General features: G+C 59.3%; 2 protein-coding genes across 2 annotated transcripts in view; one reads left to right on the forward strand and one right to left on the reverse strand.

Annotated features, from left to right (window-relative positions):
- The window catches only part of TMEM63C (transmembrane protein 63C), a 12375-nt gene extending 5502 nt beyond the window's left edge, over positions 1–6873 (forward strand). The window contains exons 7-22 of the mRNA XM_009280732.1: positions 398–506; positions 945–1018; positions 1124–1204; positions 1340–1460; positions 1579–1712; positions 1950–2072; positions 2568–2721; positions 3306–3412; positions 4256–4342; positions 4872–4937; positions 5047–5209; positions 5455–5560; positions 5770–5937; positions 6227–6342; positions 6508–6579; positions 6661–6873. Coding sequence (XP_009279007.1) covers positions 398–506; positions 945–1018; positions 1124–1204; positions 1340–1460; positions 1579–1712; positions 1950–2072; positions 2568–2721; positions 3306–3412; positions 4256–4342; positions 4872–4937; positions 5047–5209; positions 5455–5560; positions 5770–5937; positions 6227–6342; positions 6508–6579; positions 6661–6873 — 1894 coding nt within the window. The remainder of the gene's footprint in view (positions 1–397; positions 507–944; positions 1019–1123; positions 1205–1339; positions 1461–1578; positions 1713–1949; positions 2073–2567; positions 2722–3305; positions 3413–4255; positions 4343–4871; positions 4938–5046; positions 5210–5454; positions 5561–5769; positions 5938–6226; positions 6343–6507; positions 6580–6660) is intronic.
- Positions 6874–12902: 6029 nt separating this feature from the next.
- Positions 12903–16732, reverse strand: NGB (neuroglobin). Its single transcript, XM_009280927.2, has 4 exons — positions 16716–16732; positions 16181–16290; positions 14487–14608; positions 12903–13307 (listed from the first exon to the last, which is right to left on the reverse strand). Exons 1-4 carry the CDS (start codon positions 16730–16732, stop codon positions 13161–13163), a joined length of 396 nt encoding a protein of 131 aa, XP_009279202.1. The 3' UTR covers positions 12903–13160.
- Positions 16733–17646: the final 914 nt, after the last annotated feature.

The following is a 17646-nucleotide window of genomic DNA, read 5'->3' on the forward strand; positions in this document are numbered from 1 at the left end:
GCTGCTGCTGCAGCAGGCACTGCTGGGAGTGGCCAGGCATGGCACTCACCACAGTCCCAGAACAGGGACAGGTCCACATGAGCAGCATGCTGCTCATGGTAGCCCCCGTGTCTGTCCACACCGTGCACGAGCACCGTTGCGGTAGGCAGCCTGCTGGCACTGCTCGCTGCGCCCTGCTGCGGGCAGAGGTGCTCTCAGAGGTTCTGGGTGGCCTCATTTCTGCAGTATCTCAGGCAGCACCCTGGATGCTGCCCCTCTCGTCCCTGGGGCGGGGGTCCGGCAGCTGGCTTGGGGAGGTCCTGCTGGGTGGTGGGGGTGGCTGTGGGTGAGGCGCTGAGCGCCAGGCTGGTCCGTGTGCCACGCGCCCACCGCAGTGCTCGCCAATCCCCTCTTCCAGGGACCGTCTCCTGTGGCTGCACAGCATCTTTGCCCTCATCTATTTCATCCTCACCATCCTCTGCATGGCTCACCACTCCGTCCACCTTGAATACAGAGAGAATGAGAAGGTGAGCAACCACCCTTCCTCCAGCCCTGCCTTGTTCAGCACTAATGGACAACTTTGTGCTTTGCAGAAAAGATAGTCCCAGTATGTAGGGAGAGCTTTAGAAACAGCCTGGAACAGGGCAGGCAGGGAAAGATAAGGCTGGTTTTCCCCAGCTTCTGGAGAAAGCCTGGCAGCCCGGAGGCAAATCTCTCTCTCCTGCTGCCTTGTCTCTTGAGGCTGAAGCTCTACTGTGTCTGTCTGCCTGGAAGGTGGCAGTGTCTGGCTGTGCCCCAGGGTCTGGGAGCAGGTGTTGAGGAGGTCTGTGGTGACCAGCCTCCGGGGTGGCAGTCCGTGCTCCGGCTCGCCTCTGCCTTCCCGGCAGCTGGTTGAGCAGGGTGGCAGTGAAATGGCCTGTGGGCCCCCACCCACCCCTCCCCCTCTGCCCCTTCTCCTCCCCCAGGTCGCCCGGACACTGATGGTTACCCACATCCCCAAGGAGATCACAGACCCTTCCCTTATCATCAAGCATTTCCAGTGAGTAGTGGTGTGCCACAGCCTTGCCAGGGCCGCTGGCAGGCAGGTGGCAGGGGCTGTCCCTGTCCCCCGACTCCTGGTGCCATCATGTCCTTGTGCCCGCAGCGAGGCTTATCCCAGCTGCACTGTCACCAACGTCCAGTTCTGCTTCGATGTGCGCAAGCTGATGAAGCTGGATGCGGAGAGGTGAGCACGTGCAGGTCCCGGTTGCCTCTGCGGGTGGGTGTATCGCTCCGGCCCAGCATGTCGAGGGACCCAGTCTGTCCGTCTGTCTGTCTCCTGCTCCCCAAATGACTCTTGTCCCTATCGGCTTCCCGGCAGGCGCAAGGCAATGAAGGGGCGGCTTTACTTCACCACCAAGGCGCAGAAAGAGGGGAAGATCATGATCAAAACCCACCCCTGTGCCCGCATCTTCTGCTGCCGCTTCTGTGGCTTTGAGCAGGTAGGTGGGTGCAGGCAGGGCTGCAGGCAGCACATCCCCACTGTGGGCAGGGCAGAGCATGGCAGCTCGCCTGTGCCACAGCCCGATGAGCGTGGAAGAGCCCCGGCTGCTCCCGCAGGTGGACGCCGAGCAGTACTACGGGGAGCTGGAGGAGAAGCTCACGGATGAGTTCAATGCCGAGCGCAACCGCATCATGCTCAAGCGGCTCGACATGGCCTTTGTCACCTTCCAGGATGAGCGGATGACAGCTGTGTGAGTGCCCCTCGGACGTGCCAGCACAGGCATGTCCCCCAGCCTGGCGGCCACCGCTGCTGGGGCACCTTGCTGGCTCCTCCAGCCAAAGCCAGACAATGGGTCTGTCTCTGCTGTGCTTCTGCCACCTGCAGAGATGGCTGCTCTGTTGGGGCTGCGGGAAGGGTCTCATGGGGGGTGGGGGGGTGGTCCTGAGTCCTCAGTCTGGACCCAACCCCTGGCTCCCTCCTCCTGCAGGATTTTGAAGGACTACAGCCACATCCGCTGCCGCAAGCACCCCCAGCAGTCCTCTGTCACCACTGTGGTCAAGTCACACCACTGGGGTGTTCGCTATGCCCCTGCACCCAGCGATATCATCTGGTGAACCTCTGTGGCGGGAGAGGGAGGGAGGGCGAGCAGCTGGGGGGAACACATACCCATAGCTATAGGGAACCCATATAGCTGTGGGGAACCTGCGCCCATACCTGTAGGGTGCCTTCTCAGGGTGGCAGGGGCTGACAATCCTTCCTGTGGCCATAGCAGAAGTCACCAGGGGTGACTGGGGTGATCACCCCGCGGGTGGCAGGGCTTGGCCAGGCAAGGTTTGGGGTGACTACCAGGCTCTGATATCTGCAGCGTGACTCCAAAGCCTCCTGGTGGCATGGACCCCCCACTGCAGTCATACTCGGGTCCTGGGGGCTCTGCAGGTGTCAGCGCAGCAGCATGGGGAGGGGCGAGAGGTTGAACTCGGAGCAGGGGCTGTCAGAATGGTCGGTGTGGGTAGTGGGAGGCAGAGCTTTGGGGAGCCAGGCTAGGAGACCCAGGACATGTGGCTTTTCCTCCGCACCATGTCCGAGTCATGCTTTCCTCTCACAGGGAGAATTTATCGGTCCGTGGTACATCTTGGTGGGTGAGATTCATCCTCCTTAATATCTGCCTCTTCGTCCTCCTCTTCTTCCTCACCACGCCAGCCATCATTGTCAACACCATGGATATGTTTAACGTCACACAGCCTGTGGAGAGCCTCAAGGTAGTCCCTGGGGCCCTGTGCCAGCTTTCCCAAAGGGTGTCCATTTCCAGGCTTGTCCGTGACAGGGGGAGGGCACCAGCAGGGGGAGGACACCAGCTCTACACTGGCCCGAGAAGACGAGCCATCACTGGGATGAGCATTGATTTGAGGCAAGGAGTGGTCGTGCCCCCGCTTGCCATCCATCCCCTTCTTGATGTGTTTCCAGTGGCAGAGCACTGGGGCACATGTGCAAACCTGAGCTTTGGTGCTGGTGTCCATGGGGGAGGGCAGGTTTGTGTCTGTGCAAGAGGAGGGGGGGTGGGAAGAGCTCCAGGAGATGTTAGGAGCTGCCAGCAGCACATCTCCTTCCTGCTCATTGACCTGTGAGCTGTTGGGCGGGCACTGGGGCTCAGAGCATGCCCGTGGTGCCTTTGGCTGGCCTCAAGCTCTTATCTCCTGAAACAAACGCCCCTGCTCAGAGAGGGGATGCCCCAGCCTGCCCGTTGCACACACCATCCTGCACCAGGAGGCCCAGAGAGCTGCCTCCAGTGTGGCTGAGCTCTGGCAGGCTCCTGAGGGGGTGTCCGGCATCTCTCCTCCTGCAGAACCCCATCATTACCCAGTTCTTCCCCACGCTGTTGCTCTGGGCCTTCTCAGTCTTCCTGCCCTTCCTTGTCTACTACTCGGCATTCTTCGAGTCGCACTGGACAAGGTAACAGGGCTGGCCCCACGCTCCCCCAGGGCTGTGGTAGATGGGAGGAACCTTAGTAGGACTCGTGGGACCCGACCTGCAGGGAGGCAGGCAGTGGAGCAGCAGACCCCCACAGAGCCCCATGGGTGTTGCCCTCCATGGAAAGAGCCCCACATCCATGCCCAAAGGAACCATTTCCTTGCCATAGCCCTGAACACTTCCAGGCTGCTGACAAAGGCAGGTGGAGCTGGTTTTAAGATGGGTCTGAAGAAGTTTGGGAAAGGGATGGTGTGATGGTGGACTGGCAGCAGCAGGGCCATGGCCCTGACTGGGGTGGTACATCCCAACCGTGCTCCCAGCCCTCCAAGGTGGAGGTATGGGTTCAGGATGCTCAAAGTCTCCTAGCAGAGGAAACTCTGCCCAGCTCCTACAATGTGCTCTCTGTGTCTTGACCCTCCATTGGCCCCAACCCCTGTACCTAGTCTGCTGAGTCCTTGCAGGAGCTTTGTCACCACCTCCCTTCCTTCTCCCAGGGGAAATGGGGGCTCCTGAACCCTTTGTAGACAGCCAGCTGCCTCTTGTTGGATGTCTATACCAGCAGGGATGGTAGGAGAGGGCAGGGATGAAGGAGGTGAGAGGCTGGGAGGACAAGAGCTTTCACTACAGCAGATTTCCTCATGGTGACTCCCCGGACTGGGAGAGGCTTTGCAAGGCCCCAGTAGATGCACAGATCAAATGCACGTGGCTTCCTGGGGCTGGGAGTAGCTCCTTGGAGAAGAGCGAGACCCAGCCCAGCCTCTCCCCCCACCGGCTGCTCTGCCTCAGAAAAGTGCAACGTTCTTCTCTTGCCTCCCCTCTCCGCAGGTCAAGTGAAAATCAGCTCACCATGCACAAGTGCTTCTTCTTCCTGGTGTTCATGGTCATCATCCTGCCCTCGCTGGGGCTGAGCAGGTATGGACCACCCTGCCGTGCTGCTCTCCATGCTCCCCAGCTGTCGGGATCGTACCCAGGCCCCTCGCCTCCTGCAAGCCAGCCCCAAAGGGCTAAGGGCCCACCGCCGCTGAAACATGGCTGTCTCTGAGGAGGAAAACACTTGCTTTTTAGCCATGCCAAGCTGCTCCCAGATGGTCACAGACAGAATGCTCCCCTGGGGAGGAGGAGGGGAGTGGAGCAGCTTGCCAGGCTGCCATGGCTGACCCGAGGGTGCTGGTGGTGCCCTGCTTGGGGTCAGCCCTTCAGCAGACCCTGAAAGGACCAGATCAGGTATCTGCGTAGCCCCAGCTACAGCAATCCTGAACATCAGGGAGGCAAGCACCCACGCCACAGAGGTCCTGTGCAGCAGAAGGGGCTGCTCTGGCGGCGTAGGGTCCAGAGGGTCTTGCCCACCTGCGGCAGGAGAAAGCACGCGCCTGCTGAGTGCCCCCCATGTTGCTCTGCAGCTCCCCCTCTTTCTGAGCTGCTGCTCTTCTCCTCCCTCCAGCCTGGACCTTTTTTTCCGCTGGCTCTTCGACACCCACTTTCTGGATGAGGCCGATATCAAATTCCAGTGAGTATCAGGGAGCTCCTGGGCGAGTGGGAGTGCCTGATGCCCACCCCCAGCGGCTCTCCTGGCTTCCTGCCCAAGCATCCTTTCACCCTCTGTGTCCCCGGGGCAGGTGCGTTTTCCTCCCGGACAATGGCGCTTTCTTTGTCAACTACGTGGTCACCTCCAGCCTGATCGGGACGGCCATGGAGCTGCTGCGCATCCCGGGCCTCCTCGTCTACACCGCCCGCCTCTGCTTTGCCAAGTCCGAGCCCGAGCGGCTCCACGTCAAGCGGGTACGTGGCTTTGGTCACCTCCAAGCCTATGCGACCCCCGGCATGGCAGGGACATGCTCGCTGGAAACTCAGGCTGTCCCGGTCCTATGGGGAGGCTTGTGGGGACAAGCCACCATGCAAGGGGCACTGCTGGCCCCAGCCCCATGGGAATAACAGGGGGAGGCAATCATGTGGGCCAGGGTGCAAAGGCAAGGGCAGCCTTTGCAGAGGCAGAGGCGGTAATGGCGCTGTTGGTTGTGCCCCAGAGCCAAGCCTACCAGTTCCAGTTTGGACTGGAGTACGCCTGGACTTGCTGCATCTTTTCTGTCGTCATGACCTACAGCATCACCTGCCCCATCATTGTCCCCTTTGGTGAGTATGACACCATGCCCCCAGTCCTGCTGCCCCCGGCCGAGCCAAGAATGGCCAGTCCCAGCTGCCAGCAGCACTGTGGGAGTATGAGCTTCCCGTGTTGTACAGGAGGGTGTTGTCCCCGGGCCACTGTCCCCGAGCCCTGGCTGTCCCCGAGCCCTGGCTGTCCCTGTTGTCCTCCCCCCAAATTGTCCCTCTCCTCCTGCCAGGTTTGCTCTACATGCTGCTCAAGCACATGGTTGACCGGTACAATATCTACTACGTGTACATCCCCACCAAACTGAACCAGCGCCTCCATGTTGCCGCCATCAGCCAGGTCGTGGTGGCCCCCATCCTCTGCATGTTCTGGCTGCTCTTCTTCTCCGTCCTGCGCCTCGGTAGGGAGAGCTCGGGGCTGCCCCCTCCCACTACTGAGGGTCACATCTGATGCTTGGGGGGACGAGCCACTGGTGTCACCCCTGAGTTAGGCACGGCATGGAGGGTGGGAAGGGGGATAGGATGGGGAAAGGTGTGATGGAGACCTGGCAGATGAGGGGGGTGTCAGCTAGTGTTTTGGGAAGGGGGTTGAGAGCCTGTAAGACACAAAGCAGGTGCCAGCAGGTCTCAGCTGGATGTGCAACAGGTTCTTGGAGGCTCATGTGCTGCCCCAGTGTCTTTCTGCTCTAGGTCCGACCCGCCCTGTCACCCTCTTCACCTTTGTGGTCCTCCTCTCCTGCATCATCTTCTCCTTCTTTGGCCTCTGCCTGAAGAAGCTGCAGCCACGGAAACCCTCCAGCTACCAGGTGAGTGCAGGCAGCCGCCCGTCCTGTTCCCCTTGCCCCACTGCATCCCCTCCTCGCCTTTCTGCGGTGTTTGCTGTGGGGAGTCTGAGGCAGTGCCTGGCTGCCCCCCAGCTGCAGCTGGGGGACCCCCAATCTGTCATTTCATCCTGGCCTCCCTCTCCCCAGATGTCTGACCAGTCTGAGGGCACCTTCAATGATGTGGAGCGGAGCAGCGTCTCCTCCACCCCCAACTCCAATGTAAGTACCCCTCCCCAGCCCTGCGACAGCCCCCCCACCTTGCTCTCCTGTACCCTGACCTCCCACCGCCCCCTGGGGCAGCTCTTCGTGGCCACCGTCCTGCAGGAGCCCGAGCTGAGCCTAACACCGGCAGCCTCGCCAGCGCACCAGTGCTACGGCACCATGGGCAACCACCTGGAGCCGGTGGAGGATGGGGAGGACGGGGGGCTGCAGAGCTTCGAGACAGAGCTGGAGACAGTGGAGGGCGAGTACAGGAGCGGCCCCGTGATGGAGAGCCAGGCCCGCTACCAGTGAGCATCCCAGCCACCGGGGCGAGGACTGGCCATGCGGAGAGCGGAGGATGTGCCGGGGGGGCAGGAAGGAGCCTTCCCAGCATTGGTGGGGGCCACCTCGCTGACAGGGCAGGGGGACGACAGGACTGATGTGAGGGGGAGACCCCACTGCATGGGAGGTGGCGGGAGGCTCTGCCGGTCCCTTCCACTGCCTGGACCGGCTCAGCCCTCCCATGCCCCACCCTGTCCCCACCTGTCTCTTCCAGCCCATCATGGGGAAGAGGAAGTGCAGCGGCGTAGGGAGAGTGTCTCTCTGAGATGCCATGCTTTTGGGGGCAGGAGGGAGGCCCTGGACCCTCCGTGAGGGGGAAGCAGCCCAGACAGCTCAGACGAATGTGCCCACCGCCATGCTGTCCCACAGGTCCTCAGTGGCAGGGGACAGCCACCCCTAACCCTTGCTTCCCACTGCTCGGGGTGACCATCCCGCTGCCTCCCCTGGTGCCGGCCATGCAGGCTCCTGCCCGTCCCCGCTGCCACCCCCAAGGCTTTGCCCGTTAAAGCCTAAAGGAGGTGAGTGCCCAGGGCTGCTCCCACATCTGCCTGAGCACCCGTGGGCCTGCCCTGAGGCAGGCATCAAAACGCAAGCCCAGTTCTTCCCCACCCTCCCACCCCATCCCGCTGCCACCGCTGCACATGCCTGTGCCCTTGGGTCCTCGGGGAGGAGTGGGAGGTCAAGGGATGGGTGTGTCTAATTGCCGTGAGGGCAGCTCCTTGTCATCCCGCTCCCCCCGGCAACATCCCCCTTGTGCTTGCGCTCTCCCTGGGTCTGGCCATGGGACCCTGCATGGCTCCATCCTGTTGCAACAGAAATGGAGAGGGGGCTAGCAGGACCCTGGCCTTCAGGTCCTGGTCCACTGCATCCTGCCGTCACCCACAAGCCGCAGCCATGGGATGCTCCCGCAGCCGCCGCACCACCCCTTGAGTGTGAGTCCTGCTGTGGTCAGTGTAAATGCGCCAGCTCCTGCCCGGGCAGCATCCCTGGGGTTTTCCAGCTCATCCGCAGCAGCCATGGAGGCCTCTGGGGACAAGGGCAGATCCTCACCCTGCTCGGCCTCTCTCCCACCAGGCTAGCCCACCTGAGCGCGCTGGCTCCTCGCTCGGCCCCGCTTTGGCCTTGGGGCTGATTTTCCTGCTCCTGATTTTCCTGCTGGCTTCAGAGCAATTCTGGCCACCATCCCGGGGCTGTGCAGTGAGGGAAGGGACAACGACGCAGCTCTGCTGGCACTGGGACTGCTGGCGTGGAGGGTGCTGCTGTGCGAAGGCAGATGCTCAGCCATGGCACTGCTCAGCATTACCGGTGTCGTGGGGTGGGGGGGAGTGGCACAGTATGCCAGTCCTGGTGGGAGGGGGGAGGGGGTTAAAAGGCAGCCCAGCAGCAAGCTGTGGGTCTCTGTTGGACTCAAGTGGGCCCTGGGACATCCCCATGGGGCTGGTGGGTCTCAGCTTGACCAGCTGGCAGCCCTGTGGCCCCCGTCCCACCCACGTTGCTGCATGCTAGGGCAATGGCTGCGGCACTCCAGCCACCAAGCAGGTACCTCGGGGGAGCCTTGAGCTCAGCCACTGCCTCCCAACCCCAAAAAGCACCCTGGGGGGCTCGCGGCTCCCTGCCCAGGTGCCCTAGGGGCTGCCCACAGCTCAGCCGCTGCCCTTACTGCCCGCTTCAGGGACAGCCCCAGCCAGAGCCGGGGGGATGCTGGTGGCCTCCCTCTGGGTGGAAGCAAGTGCCTGCGAGCGGCACCGCGTCCTTGGGAGCTCGGGCTGCTGGTCCGATTGCCCTTGGCTGCCCCGCTGTAGGAATGTGCCAGAGGTCTGTACCTTCTCGTGTTTTATTGCTATGACCGTGCCTTGAATAAAATGACTTCACCCAGCCGCTGCCTGGCGTCGTCACTCTGGTGCGTCCTGCCTGGTGCCAGGAGGGGGGGGGCCCTTGCCGCTGGAGCCTGCAAAAGTCCCCAGCCCCTTTCCCCACCTGCGGTCTGCTTTTGACCCTTCCTGGACATGTTCTGCAGAGGCTTCAGTGGTAAGGAGACCGCTCAAACACCTCCCCACGTCCAGGCACCTTGCTGCCCACCATGGTCCCCACAAAAGCAAAGCCCAGCAGGTGGGCAGAAGCAGCAAAGGCACAGGAGCGGGGGAACACCCTGCCATGTCTCCTCGGAAAGGCTGGCACAGCCCTTGGCACCATCCCTGACACTGGGAACAGAGTGCAGCCCCGGGACAGGCATGTACCTCTCCTGCCCGTCTGCCAGTGTTCACCCCGCAGGCAGGGCTGGCTCAAGACACCATCAAGGGGGCACACACTGCCTGGAGGGTGCAGGAGTGTGGCCTGCAGCTCCTCTGGGACCACAGCAAGGAGCAGGGGCAGCAGGGGGACCCATCTCATCTGAGGATGGAGCAGATTTTCCCAAAGCTGAACTGCCCACCAGCAAGTCCCGGGGAAGGAGGCGAACACCATTTTGGGAGCCTTTCTCTAGGTTTTGAGCAGACAGCGCTCTTTTGTTCCCCTCTTCCCTCCCAAAACACACTCTTTATATCCAAATTCCTACCTGAATAATTTGCCTCTGGTTTCAGCAGGTCCCTCCTGCTGACGCCTCCACAGCTCCCCTGGGGTGAGCCCTGCCTGGCCAGCCTGGCTTACGGCATGAGGCAGGGGGCACGGGGAGGGCTTCCCTTTGTGTGAAAAACTCCCCTCATCACACACCCCCACAGAGGCCCCCCCACGGTTCGTAATTAGTGGTAAATGGGGCTAAATGCAGGGCCTTGCTGGTGCCAGGGAGCTGAGGCAGGAGCCCTGGCTGTGAGCGAGGGCTGTAATTGCCCCCCCGGCTCGCAGCTCTCCCGGCCCTCACGCTGGGGAAGCTCATCACGGCCTAACAAGGTTCTGCAAGCCTCGTCATGCTGCGCCTCCGCCACTCCGGCCCTCAGAAACCCGCTTGCCTGATTACAGCCTGCACATACAGAAGGCCCTCGTGGCCAGGGCCAAGCAATTGCATGGTGTCTCCCACGGCGCCGGCTGGCAGCGGGCAGTGCCGGGAGCATCCCTGCCGGGCAACAGCCAAGGCAAAGGGGCGGTTAGTGGGAGCCGTGGCAAACCTCTGCGCTGGCGCAGGGAGTCGAAGATGGGGCTACTGCTGCGGGGTGCCACGGTGGCCCTTCCCCACAGCACTGGAGTTGGGCTCCCACTGCCAGTCCTGAGGCTGGCAGCTGTGCTCCAGGCCAGGAAGAGCTAGAAAATTTATTTTAGCAATGAACCACAGGGAGGATTTCTTTGCGTTCAGATCTCTGCTGCCCTCCTTGCCCTTTGCCAGTCCATCACACATGGCCCTGCAGAACAAGCCCCATCCTAAACGTCGCCAAGGGCAGAGCAGCGTGGCTTTCCCAGGATGCTCACCATGCTCTCCTGTGGCAGGGCTGGGATTTCCAGCCCTCAGGAGATGCTACTACAAACCCCAAGCTGGCTTGCCCGCTTTAGGGACCATCCTTCTTCAGTGCCAAATGCCCAACTCTCCCAGGGCTGGAAACCCACCATGTCAAAGCTAGAACACGCCCCGGGAAGGGGGAGACAGGACCTCCTGCATCCCCACCAGTTGCTCCCTGGGGCAGGGCTGCTGGGGTGGCTCCGCAGTCCAGCTGGCAGGGTGGATGCTGCATGGAACTGGGCAGGACTTCGCTGCGAGGCCGTGCCCTGCTGCTGCAGGCAACCAGCAGTGGGTGACCAGCAGCAGGTGAGCTGATGCTATCTCAAAGAACAAAAGCAGCAGTTGAACAACAGAAAAGGGATTTTTAGGCTGGTTGCTTAAAACTCTTATTCCATTAGAGATCGTTGAATTTGAAGGGTAATGAGCAATCAGCAGCAGGACGGCTTTGCTAGTCCCTGCGCTGCTCACCCATTCAATTACAGTGCACAAAAGCTCCCAACAGACTTTTGGTGCTGGATGCCTTCTCATGTCAGTCAAGCTGGACTACACAAGTGCTCCCAGTGACTACTATCTCCAAAGCTAGAGCTAACAAGAAACCAGTAAACCCCTCTCTATCATCCTTTTTTTTGGCTTGCTTGGGCCTTTTATATTAAAATAAACATAAGGCAGCAAAAAGGGCCGAGACTCACTGTTGTTCTTTATTGAACGGTGCAGCTGGGTATAAGAGGCACAGAGACTACTTCAGTTCTCTTGGAGTTACACAAAACGTGGTACAGAATAGGAGAAGTCAAGGAGCTGGGAAAGCTAGAGGGAGCAGGGATGGTTTGGGGCAGTAACACCCACACCCCACCCATCACACAGCTGCCTACTTGTCACACAGAGCCAGAAGGTCATCCCCCCCGACCCCGTGATGATGAAGGCTGATGCCCCAGAACAGGGTTGCAAAGAGGACATCCCCATTCCCAAACCCTCCTGCCCCATACCATGCCATCACAGCTAGCGCTTCCCCCTAGCCCCAGCTCCTCCATCCCTCACTGCCTAGCATGAGAATGGGGAGGACCTTATCTGGCCCAGCTGACAGAGAGAGCCATGGGCCAGGATGCACAACACCATGCTGTAGGACTGCAGGAGCAGAGCCTGGTACCATGGGGAGGACAGTGAGCATCCTACATGGGGATGTTCACTGCCTGTCCACAACACCCCTCAGCTCCCCTCCCAAACACAGCTGGAGGGCTCCTTGCTTGCTGGAAGCCCACGGCTGCCCACCAGGCCTGGTGGCAGGGAAGCAGGACCCCATCTCACAGGGCACCCCATCATCCCCTCCATGGCATGGGGCTGGGAAACCTCAGCTGCAGCTGTGAGGAGCGGGCAGCCCTCTCCTGCCCCAGAGTGGAGGACATCTGAGTATAGAAGGAACGTGTCTCTATAAGAACAGGACCATCTCAGCCCTCAACGCTGGGCTCCTCCTGCCCTGAAGGAGCAGCAAAAAAGGGCACTGCCTCTAACTGAATACTTGCCCTGGGGCTAGTGATGGCTGGAAACATGGTTCTGCCTGTCCCACAGCAACTTCCCCATAAAGATGAACTCTTCTTCAAAGTACTCAAGTTCAGCTCCCCCCAGAGCCCTCAGGTGCTGCCTCTCAGCCATTTCCTGGGATTTCTTCTGGCAGATGCTGTCTTCTCACTCCTGTCTTGACACAGCACTGCTGCACACACCTAACTGGGTGCCTCGCTCTGCTCCAAAGCAACTGTGTCTCAAGTATGGCTGGGAGGGATTACTAAAGGGTGAGGAGCTCTGCAGATGGGCACTGTGTGCAGCTGGGAAGTGCTCCAGGTCCTGACAGCATCAGCAGAGAAATTCCAGCTATGCTTCCTCTGGCCAATAGCCAGAATGATTTCTGGAAGCTGTTGCCATGACATGATTGCAACCTTCATTTTTATTTTAAGACATCTTTTCCTTGTATTTACTTTATTCTCCTTAACACAAAGCAGTAAAAGGCCATCACTGCTGCTGCATTTCAGCTAGCTCTGAGGTTAAACCAACCGACCAAACCAACACAAAGCCTTTCAGCTGGCAGCCCAGACCTCCTAAAAGCAGCCTCACCTCAGGATTAACATGACCACACTGCTTGAAAGCATCCCTAGGAAACACACTGAGCTGTGGCCAACCTGACACGAGGAAAAGCCATGGATCCCATTCAGGGGAGAGGCAAGGCAGAAGAGAGCACCAGGATTAACCATCCAGTAGTGACACGTGGATGAAGGGAGAGAAGGAAAAGCTCCCTGCAAGGTTTAGGGAGGATGGCAGCACAGCACGGCCAGCTCTCATCTCTGCTGCCCCTGGAAGGAGCCAAATCCGCCATTGTCACAGCTGAACCGGGCACAGCAGCATGGGAGAAGCGAGCAGTGCCAGACCTGGCAGGTCTTGAGCATGGTAAATAAGCCCAAGAGGCCTACACTAGCTGCCATCTAACTAGGGTGGGTAGCAAGAGGAGGGAAGACAAGCCAGCTAAAAACCAGAATAGGAACATGGGTGTTGGCACTCCAGCTAGCCTGAAGGAACTTGGGGCAGGGCAGCGTACCTGTGCTGCGGCACTCCTAGGCTTTGCTGCAGAGACGTACCCTGCCAGTCCTTAGCAAAGGCAGAGATGTGGTTGTGTTGAAGCAAGGCAGAATCACTGGGAGAGCCCCGAAGCACGCTTGACTAGAGGAGACAGCGATGGGCTGGTGCACAGAAAAAGACAGAGGTGGAGAGAGGCAGAGAGCGCAGTGTGAGCGCTCCCCCTGCCCAGGACCGCTGCGTGGTCAGGGATGGGGATGGCTGGCAGGATCTAGTCTCCTTCTGGGAGGGTCTCCCAGCCGCGTCGCATGGCTTTCACCACAGCACCGTAGAGTTTGCTCCAAGCCTCCCGCACATCTGGGCTGAAGGCAGTACCAAGGCATCTCTCCAGCATGTACAGCAAGGACTCGCCGACAGTCTGCAAACCAAACACAAGGCGCCAAGCTCAGCACTGGGGGATGACACACAGCCCTTTCTCTCACTTCACCACCTTTTCAGACTTGTCCCATTGTAAGGCAGCTGCTCCTCCTCCACCGTCCAGGCCACCCCATCCCTAGTTGCTCAGAGGTGACCCAGAGCCAGCCCACACCATCCCCTTCCTCTGCCCTATGTTGGCCCTTACCCCACACCCCACGTGAGCGGGGAGTGCAGGCAGGGAGCAAGGGTTGACATCGCACATGTAACACCAGGGGAGAGGTACATGTCCATTGTCTCAGGCTCCCAGATGCGGGTAGCCAGCCCCATCCCCTGGCATAGCAGCAGATCAGCAGAGCTGAGCAATGCCCTGATGCCAGGAGAGTGGGTCAGACCCCAGGCTGGATGCTCAGGGCCTGCCTTGCCGCCTCTCAGGCCTCTCCACAGGGCACTGCTCCTCACGGAGCTGTGAGCAACCCCATCCAGGAGGACCCACACACTGAGCACAGGGCTGGTGAGGATCACTACCCCAAGCAAAGGGTAGTGCTCTGCTACCTCTGAAGAGGACCAAAGCTAGCGGAATCAGGAGGGAGCCATATGTTGGTTAGAAACCTTTCATTCAACCTGCCCTTCCCCGCTGCATTATCCAGCATTTCCATCCGTGCTTGATGGCAGGAGAGGAGTAAGCAAGGGTTTAATATGGAGGATGCTCCTGTCTTAGTGCCATGGAGGAAGCAGGGTCTGAGGTGCAGCAACCCCATCCCAGTGCAGACATAGAGAAAGGTGGATGCTCCCTTTCCCAGGTGCGGTGAGGTTTGCCCAGGGCAAAGATGCAGAGATCGAGGGCCCAGGGCAAAGGCTGAGCCCGCAGCCCTGTGTCACAGGAGAGACTGCGGGGCCCCAAACTGTGGTCCTCTTCAAACGGGGGAAATGCCTTGCTCCCCTCTGTACTTTCTCCCTGGGCTTACTGGGGGAGGGCAGAAAATGAGGGGAGCTCAAGGGTTTCCCTGATCGAGCCAATGTCACTATGCAGCTATCAGCAGCCTGGGGGCTGCCCTGAGCCACCAGCTTTCTCTCCAGCCAGCTGAACCCAGCAGGTGGGTGCAGAGGGATGAGGACAGCTGAGGGCTGCAGGCAGGGCTGCACAAACACAGCCACAGCGGGACAAGAGAGGATGCCTTACCGAGAAAGACTCGACCTTCACACCGACTGCCTGGTGCTTCTTGCCGAGGTTGCAGAGATACTCCTCCAGGCAGGACAAGTTCTCCAGGTGGCTCACAGCAGCATCGATCACCAGCATCACCTGCAGGAGCACAGAGGCAGAATGACATTAACAGCAAGGCTCTGCTGCCCTCCCAGAGAAACAAAGAGTCTGACCCTTCTACTTCACCCTTCTCAGCCTGACCACCTCCCAGCCCAGCAGATGTCGTCTGAGCTTTCCTTTGCTCTACTGCGATCCGTGTGTCACATCAGTGAGGCATACTGCAGCAGCACACACCACATCCTTCCATGGGACACTGCCAGAGGTGCCACAGCAAGCAGCACTGCTGACCTCCCTGTCCCAGAGGGAGTAAAACAGCCCTATAGCAGAGCAGTTATGGGCTAAGATCTAACGCTGATGCAGTCATTACAGCTCTTAGGACTCCAGGACAACTGCAGGGGAGCCCTGGAAGTTGCCAGAACTAGAGTTTCCAACTAGAAATTGCCAAGATGGTGCAATTGTGAATAAGGCAACTCCAATTCTAAGATCAGCCAAGGTATTTTGGGGAGATGGGGTGAATAGTACAGCCAAGAGACCTGGTCTGGTAAAGCACGTACCACCGTGGTCTCCCAGGAACATGAAGAGTCAAATGGAAACAGGACAGAGCAGGGTTAATGAGGGATAAAGAGAACAGACACACCAAATTAGAAGAAAAGATTAAAGCCAGGGCATGGTTAGCTTGGCAAAGCCAAGAGGTGATAGAATTGCTCTATAATTTCAACAGGGAAATTATCTCCAACAAGAGCAAAGAGCTATTTCAGCTCAAGGCAATAATAGCAGAAGTAAAAATGGACTTAACTTTGCCAATAAACAGAGGCTGGAAAATAACAAAAAGCTTGCAGCTATCAGAGGAGTGCAGTCCTGAAACAGCCTCTTGCAAGGACTAAAGACAGGCAAGCGAGGCACCAAACTGGTTTAAAGATGGAGCCAGACAGTTTATGAAGGCATCTGCAAGCCAAGGCTGTGCTCTGCCCCGGCATGGCCCCTCTTCAGGGCTCAGCAAAGGGTCTCTGCTGCACCGGGTGTAATTCTGTCCATGCATGAGCTCCTCCAGATGATATCAGCATTGGTCCTTTCCCTGTTTCGGGGGGAGGCGAATGTGTATCGCAGCACTCCTGCAGTGGCTATCCAAGAGATGCTGTGGGCCTTCTGGCTCTGCAGCCACACCAACAGCCTCTCCACAGTAGTGTGTCCACGGGATCCTGGCCCACTGCCCAGCTCTGTGCCACCTCCTGGTCAGCATGTGGCCAAGCAGAGGGCTTTGGTCCTTGTCTGGACAGAAGTGAGCTCACTGAGGCACTTCCATGATAGAAAAAGGGGGCTTCCAACTTTCACAAGAGGCAATCCACTCTCAGATGAAGGCATGGAAATCAGCACGGTGCTTCTTACCCACCACAGCCTGCATCCTCATCCCCTTCCCACTGTTGTAGGGCACTTTGTCCTGGCAATAGCACCTTCTGCTAGCATGAGTAACCCCCTGCATCTACCATCTCAGGAGGAGACTTCCCAAGCGTTCCCCAGTCAGACACCCCACAGTCCCAAGCCATTGCCTAAGGATTTCTTCCTCCTCCACAGAGGCTGGGGTGGGGGCCCCCCCCCACCCCCCCCCCCCCGCTTCCTGATGTGATCCAGGAACTCAGGAGCAGAGAGGCACTCCTGAGGGCTGGCAAACTTCTTGCAGTTGTACTGGAAAAGGGGCAACAGGTCAGGGTCCAAGTCAAACAACCTGCAACAGCAAGAAAGAAACCCCCATCTTCTCACTTCCTCAGCTTTATTTAGAGTCCTGCTCACCCCAGGAAAAACCCCATCAGCAGCACACCCACAGTTGCCCCTCTGCCTCCCTTCCCACCTACTGATCCCTCCCCGCCTGTAAAGGGCCCAGAAGTTCTGAAGAGTCTTAGTTTGGGGCAATCCACGTTAACTATAGTCAAAAAAGTCTGTTTCCCTAGCCCACAGCCCCAACTCTCAGGTACGTGTTTATGGCACCTGAGGACCGGTCCCAGCTCGCTGGAGTTCCTCCCAGCCTGGCCCTTCTCCCCAAAGTCTTGGTTGTTGTCTCAACTCTTTCCATTCTCGCTTCATGATGCCCTTGAGCCCCAAAGCTCCCAAATCTGGGGAAGGCCTGCAGCTCTAGCAGCCGGCTTTCCTTACTTGAGCGAGGGGGGCATGTACAAACTCAGCTAATGCCCCGCTCTCCCACACCATCACCAGCTCCCATTTCCCCCCCCCCTCATCCTCCCTGCCAGCGTATGCCAGGCACACATGGGTCTTAGCAGCAGCCACCCAGGCAGATCTAGCAGGCTGATGCTATCCATGGAGGCCACAGGGAATTCAGGCAAGACAGTCTCTCTTCTCCCCATCCTGCACGCTAAACTACTGCATCCCTCTCCCCTCCACTAAAACTCCCAAACATTGCTGTAGCTGCTCGCAGCCCTGCCTTGCAAGGTTTGGCTCCCACCTGCTACGCCCCACTCTGGAAGCTAGTCATCAACTCTCCGACCGTCCTTTTTAAACGACTTTTCATAGATTTTCCCTTTTTCTCTTCCCATAATCGAGACATTAGTCTGCTTAGGAGAGGCAAGGACTTGGGTTTCAGCCGTTCACCCTGGCACACCATTTCCTCTGCCCTGAGACTGAATCCCTCCCCAGCGGCCAGGTCTTTGCCTGGGGCTGCAGAGTGCCGTGTCAGGGACAATTAGGAGGTCCCTTCGATACGCTCCCCAGAGTTGGGCGGACACGCAGCTCGCCAAACAGCAGAAGTAACGGTGACAAGGCGGCGGATCAGCGGGCAGAAAGGCACAAAACCTGCCCGCTGCCTCTCTCCCCCACCCTCCATCTCCCCGTAACAAAGTTCTCACCCGCGGAGGGTGGGAAAGGCCGGGAAGCAGCGCGGGGCGGACGGCCTTCCCCACGCCGCTGCCCCACGGCAGCCGCGGCTCCGCGGTGGAGGGGCTTCAGCCCCGCGCTGCTCCCTCCGGACCCCCAGCCCCGGGGAGGGGAGAGAGGGCGGGGTAAGGGAGCCGGCCGGGAGCCATCGCGAAGCGAAGGGAAGGGAAGCGTTGCTCTCCAAGAAGCGGAGCCC

The sequence above is a fragment of the Aptenodytes forsteri genome, unplaced genomic scaffold, assembly GCF_000699145.1.
Source record: "Aptenodytes forsteri isolate BGI_AS27 unplaced genomic scaffold, ASM69914v1 Scaffold193, whole genome shotgun sequence".
Lineage (NCBI taxonomy): Eukaryota > Metazoa > Chordata > Aves > Sphenisciformes > Spheniscidae > Aptenodytes > Aptenodytes forsteri.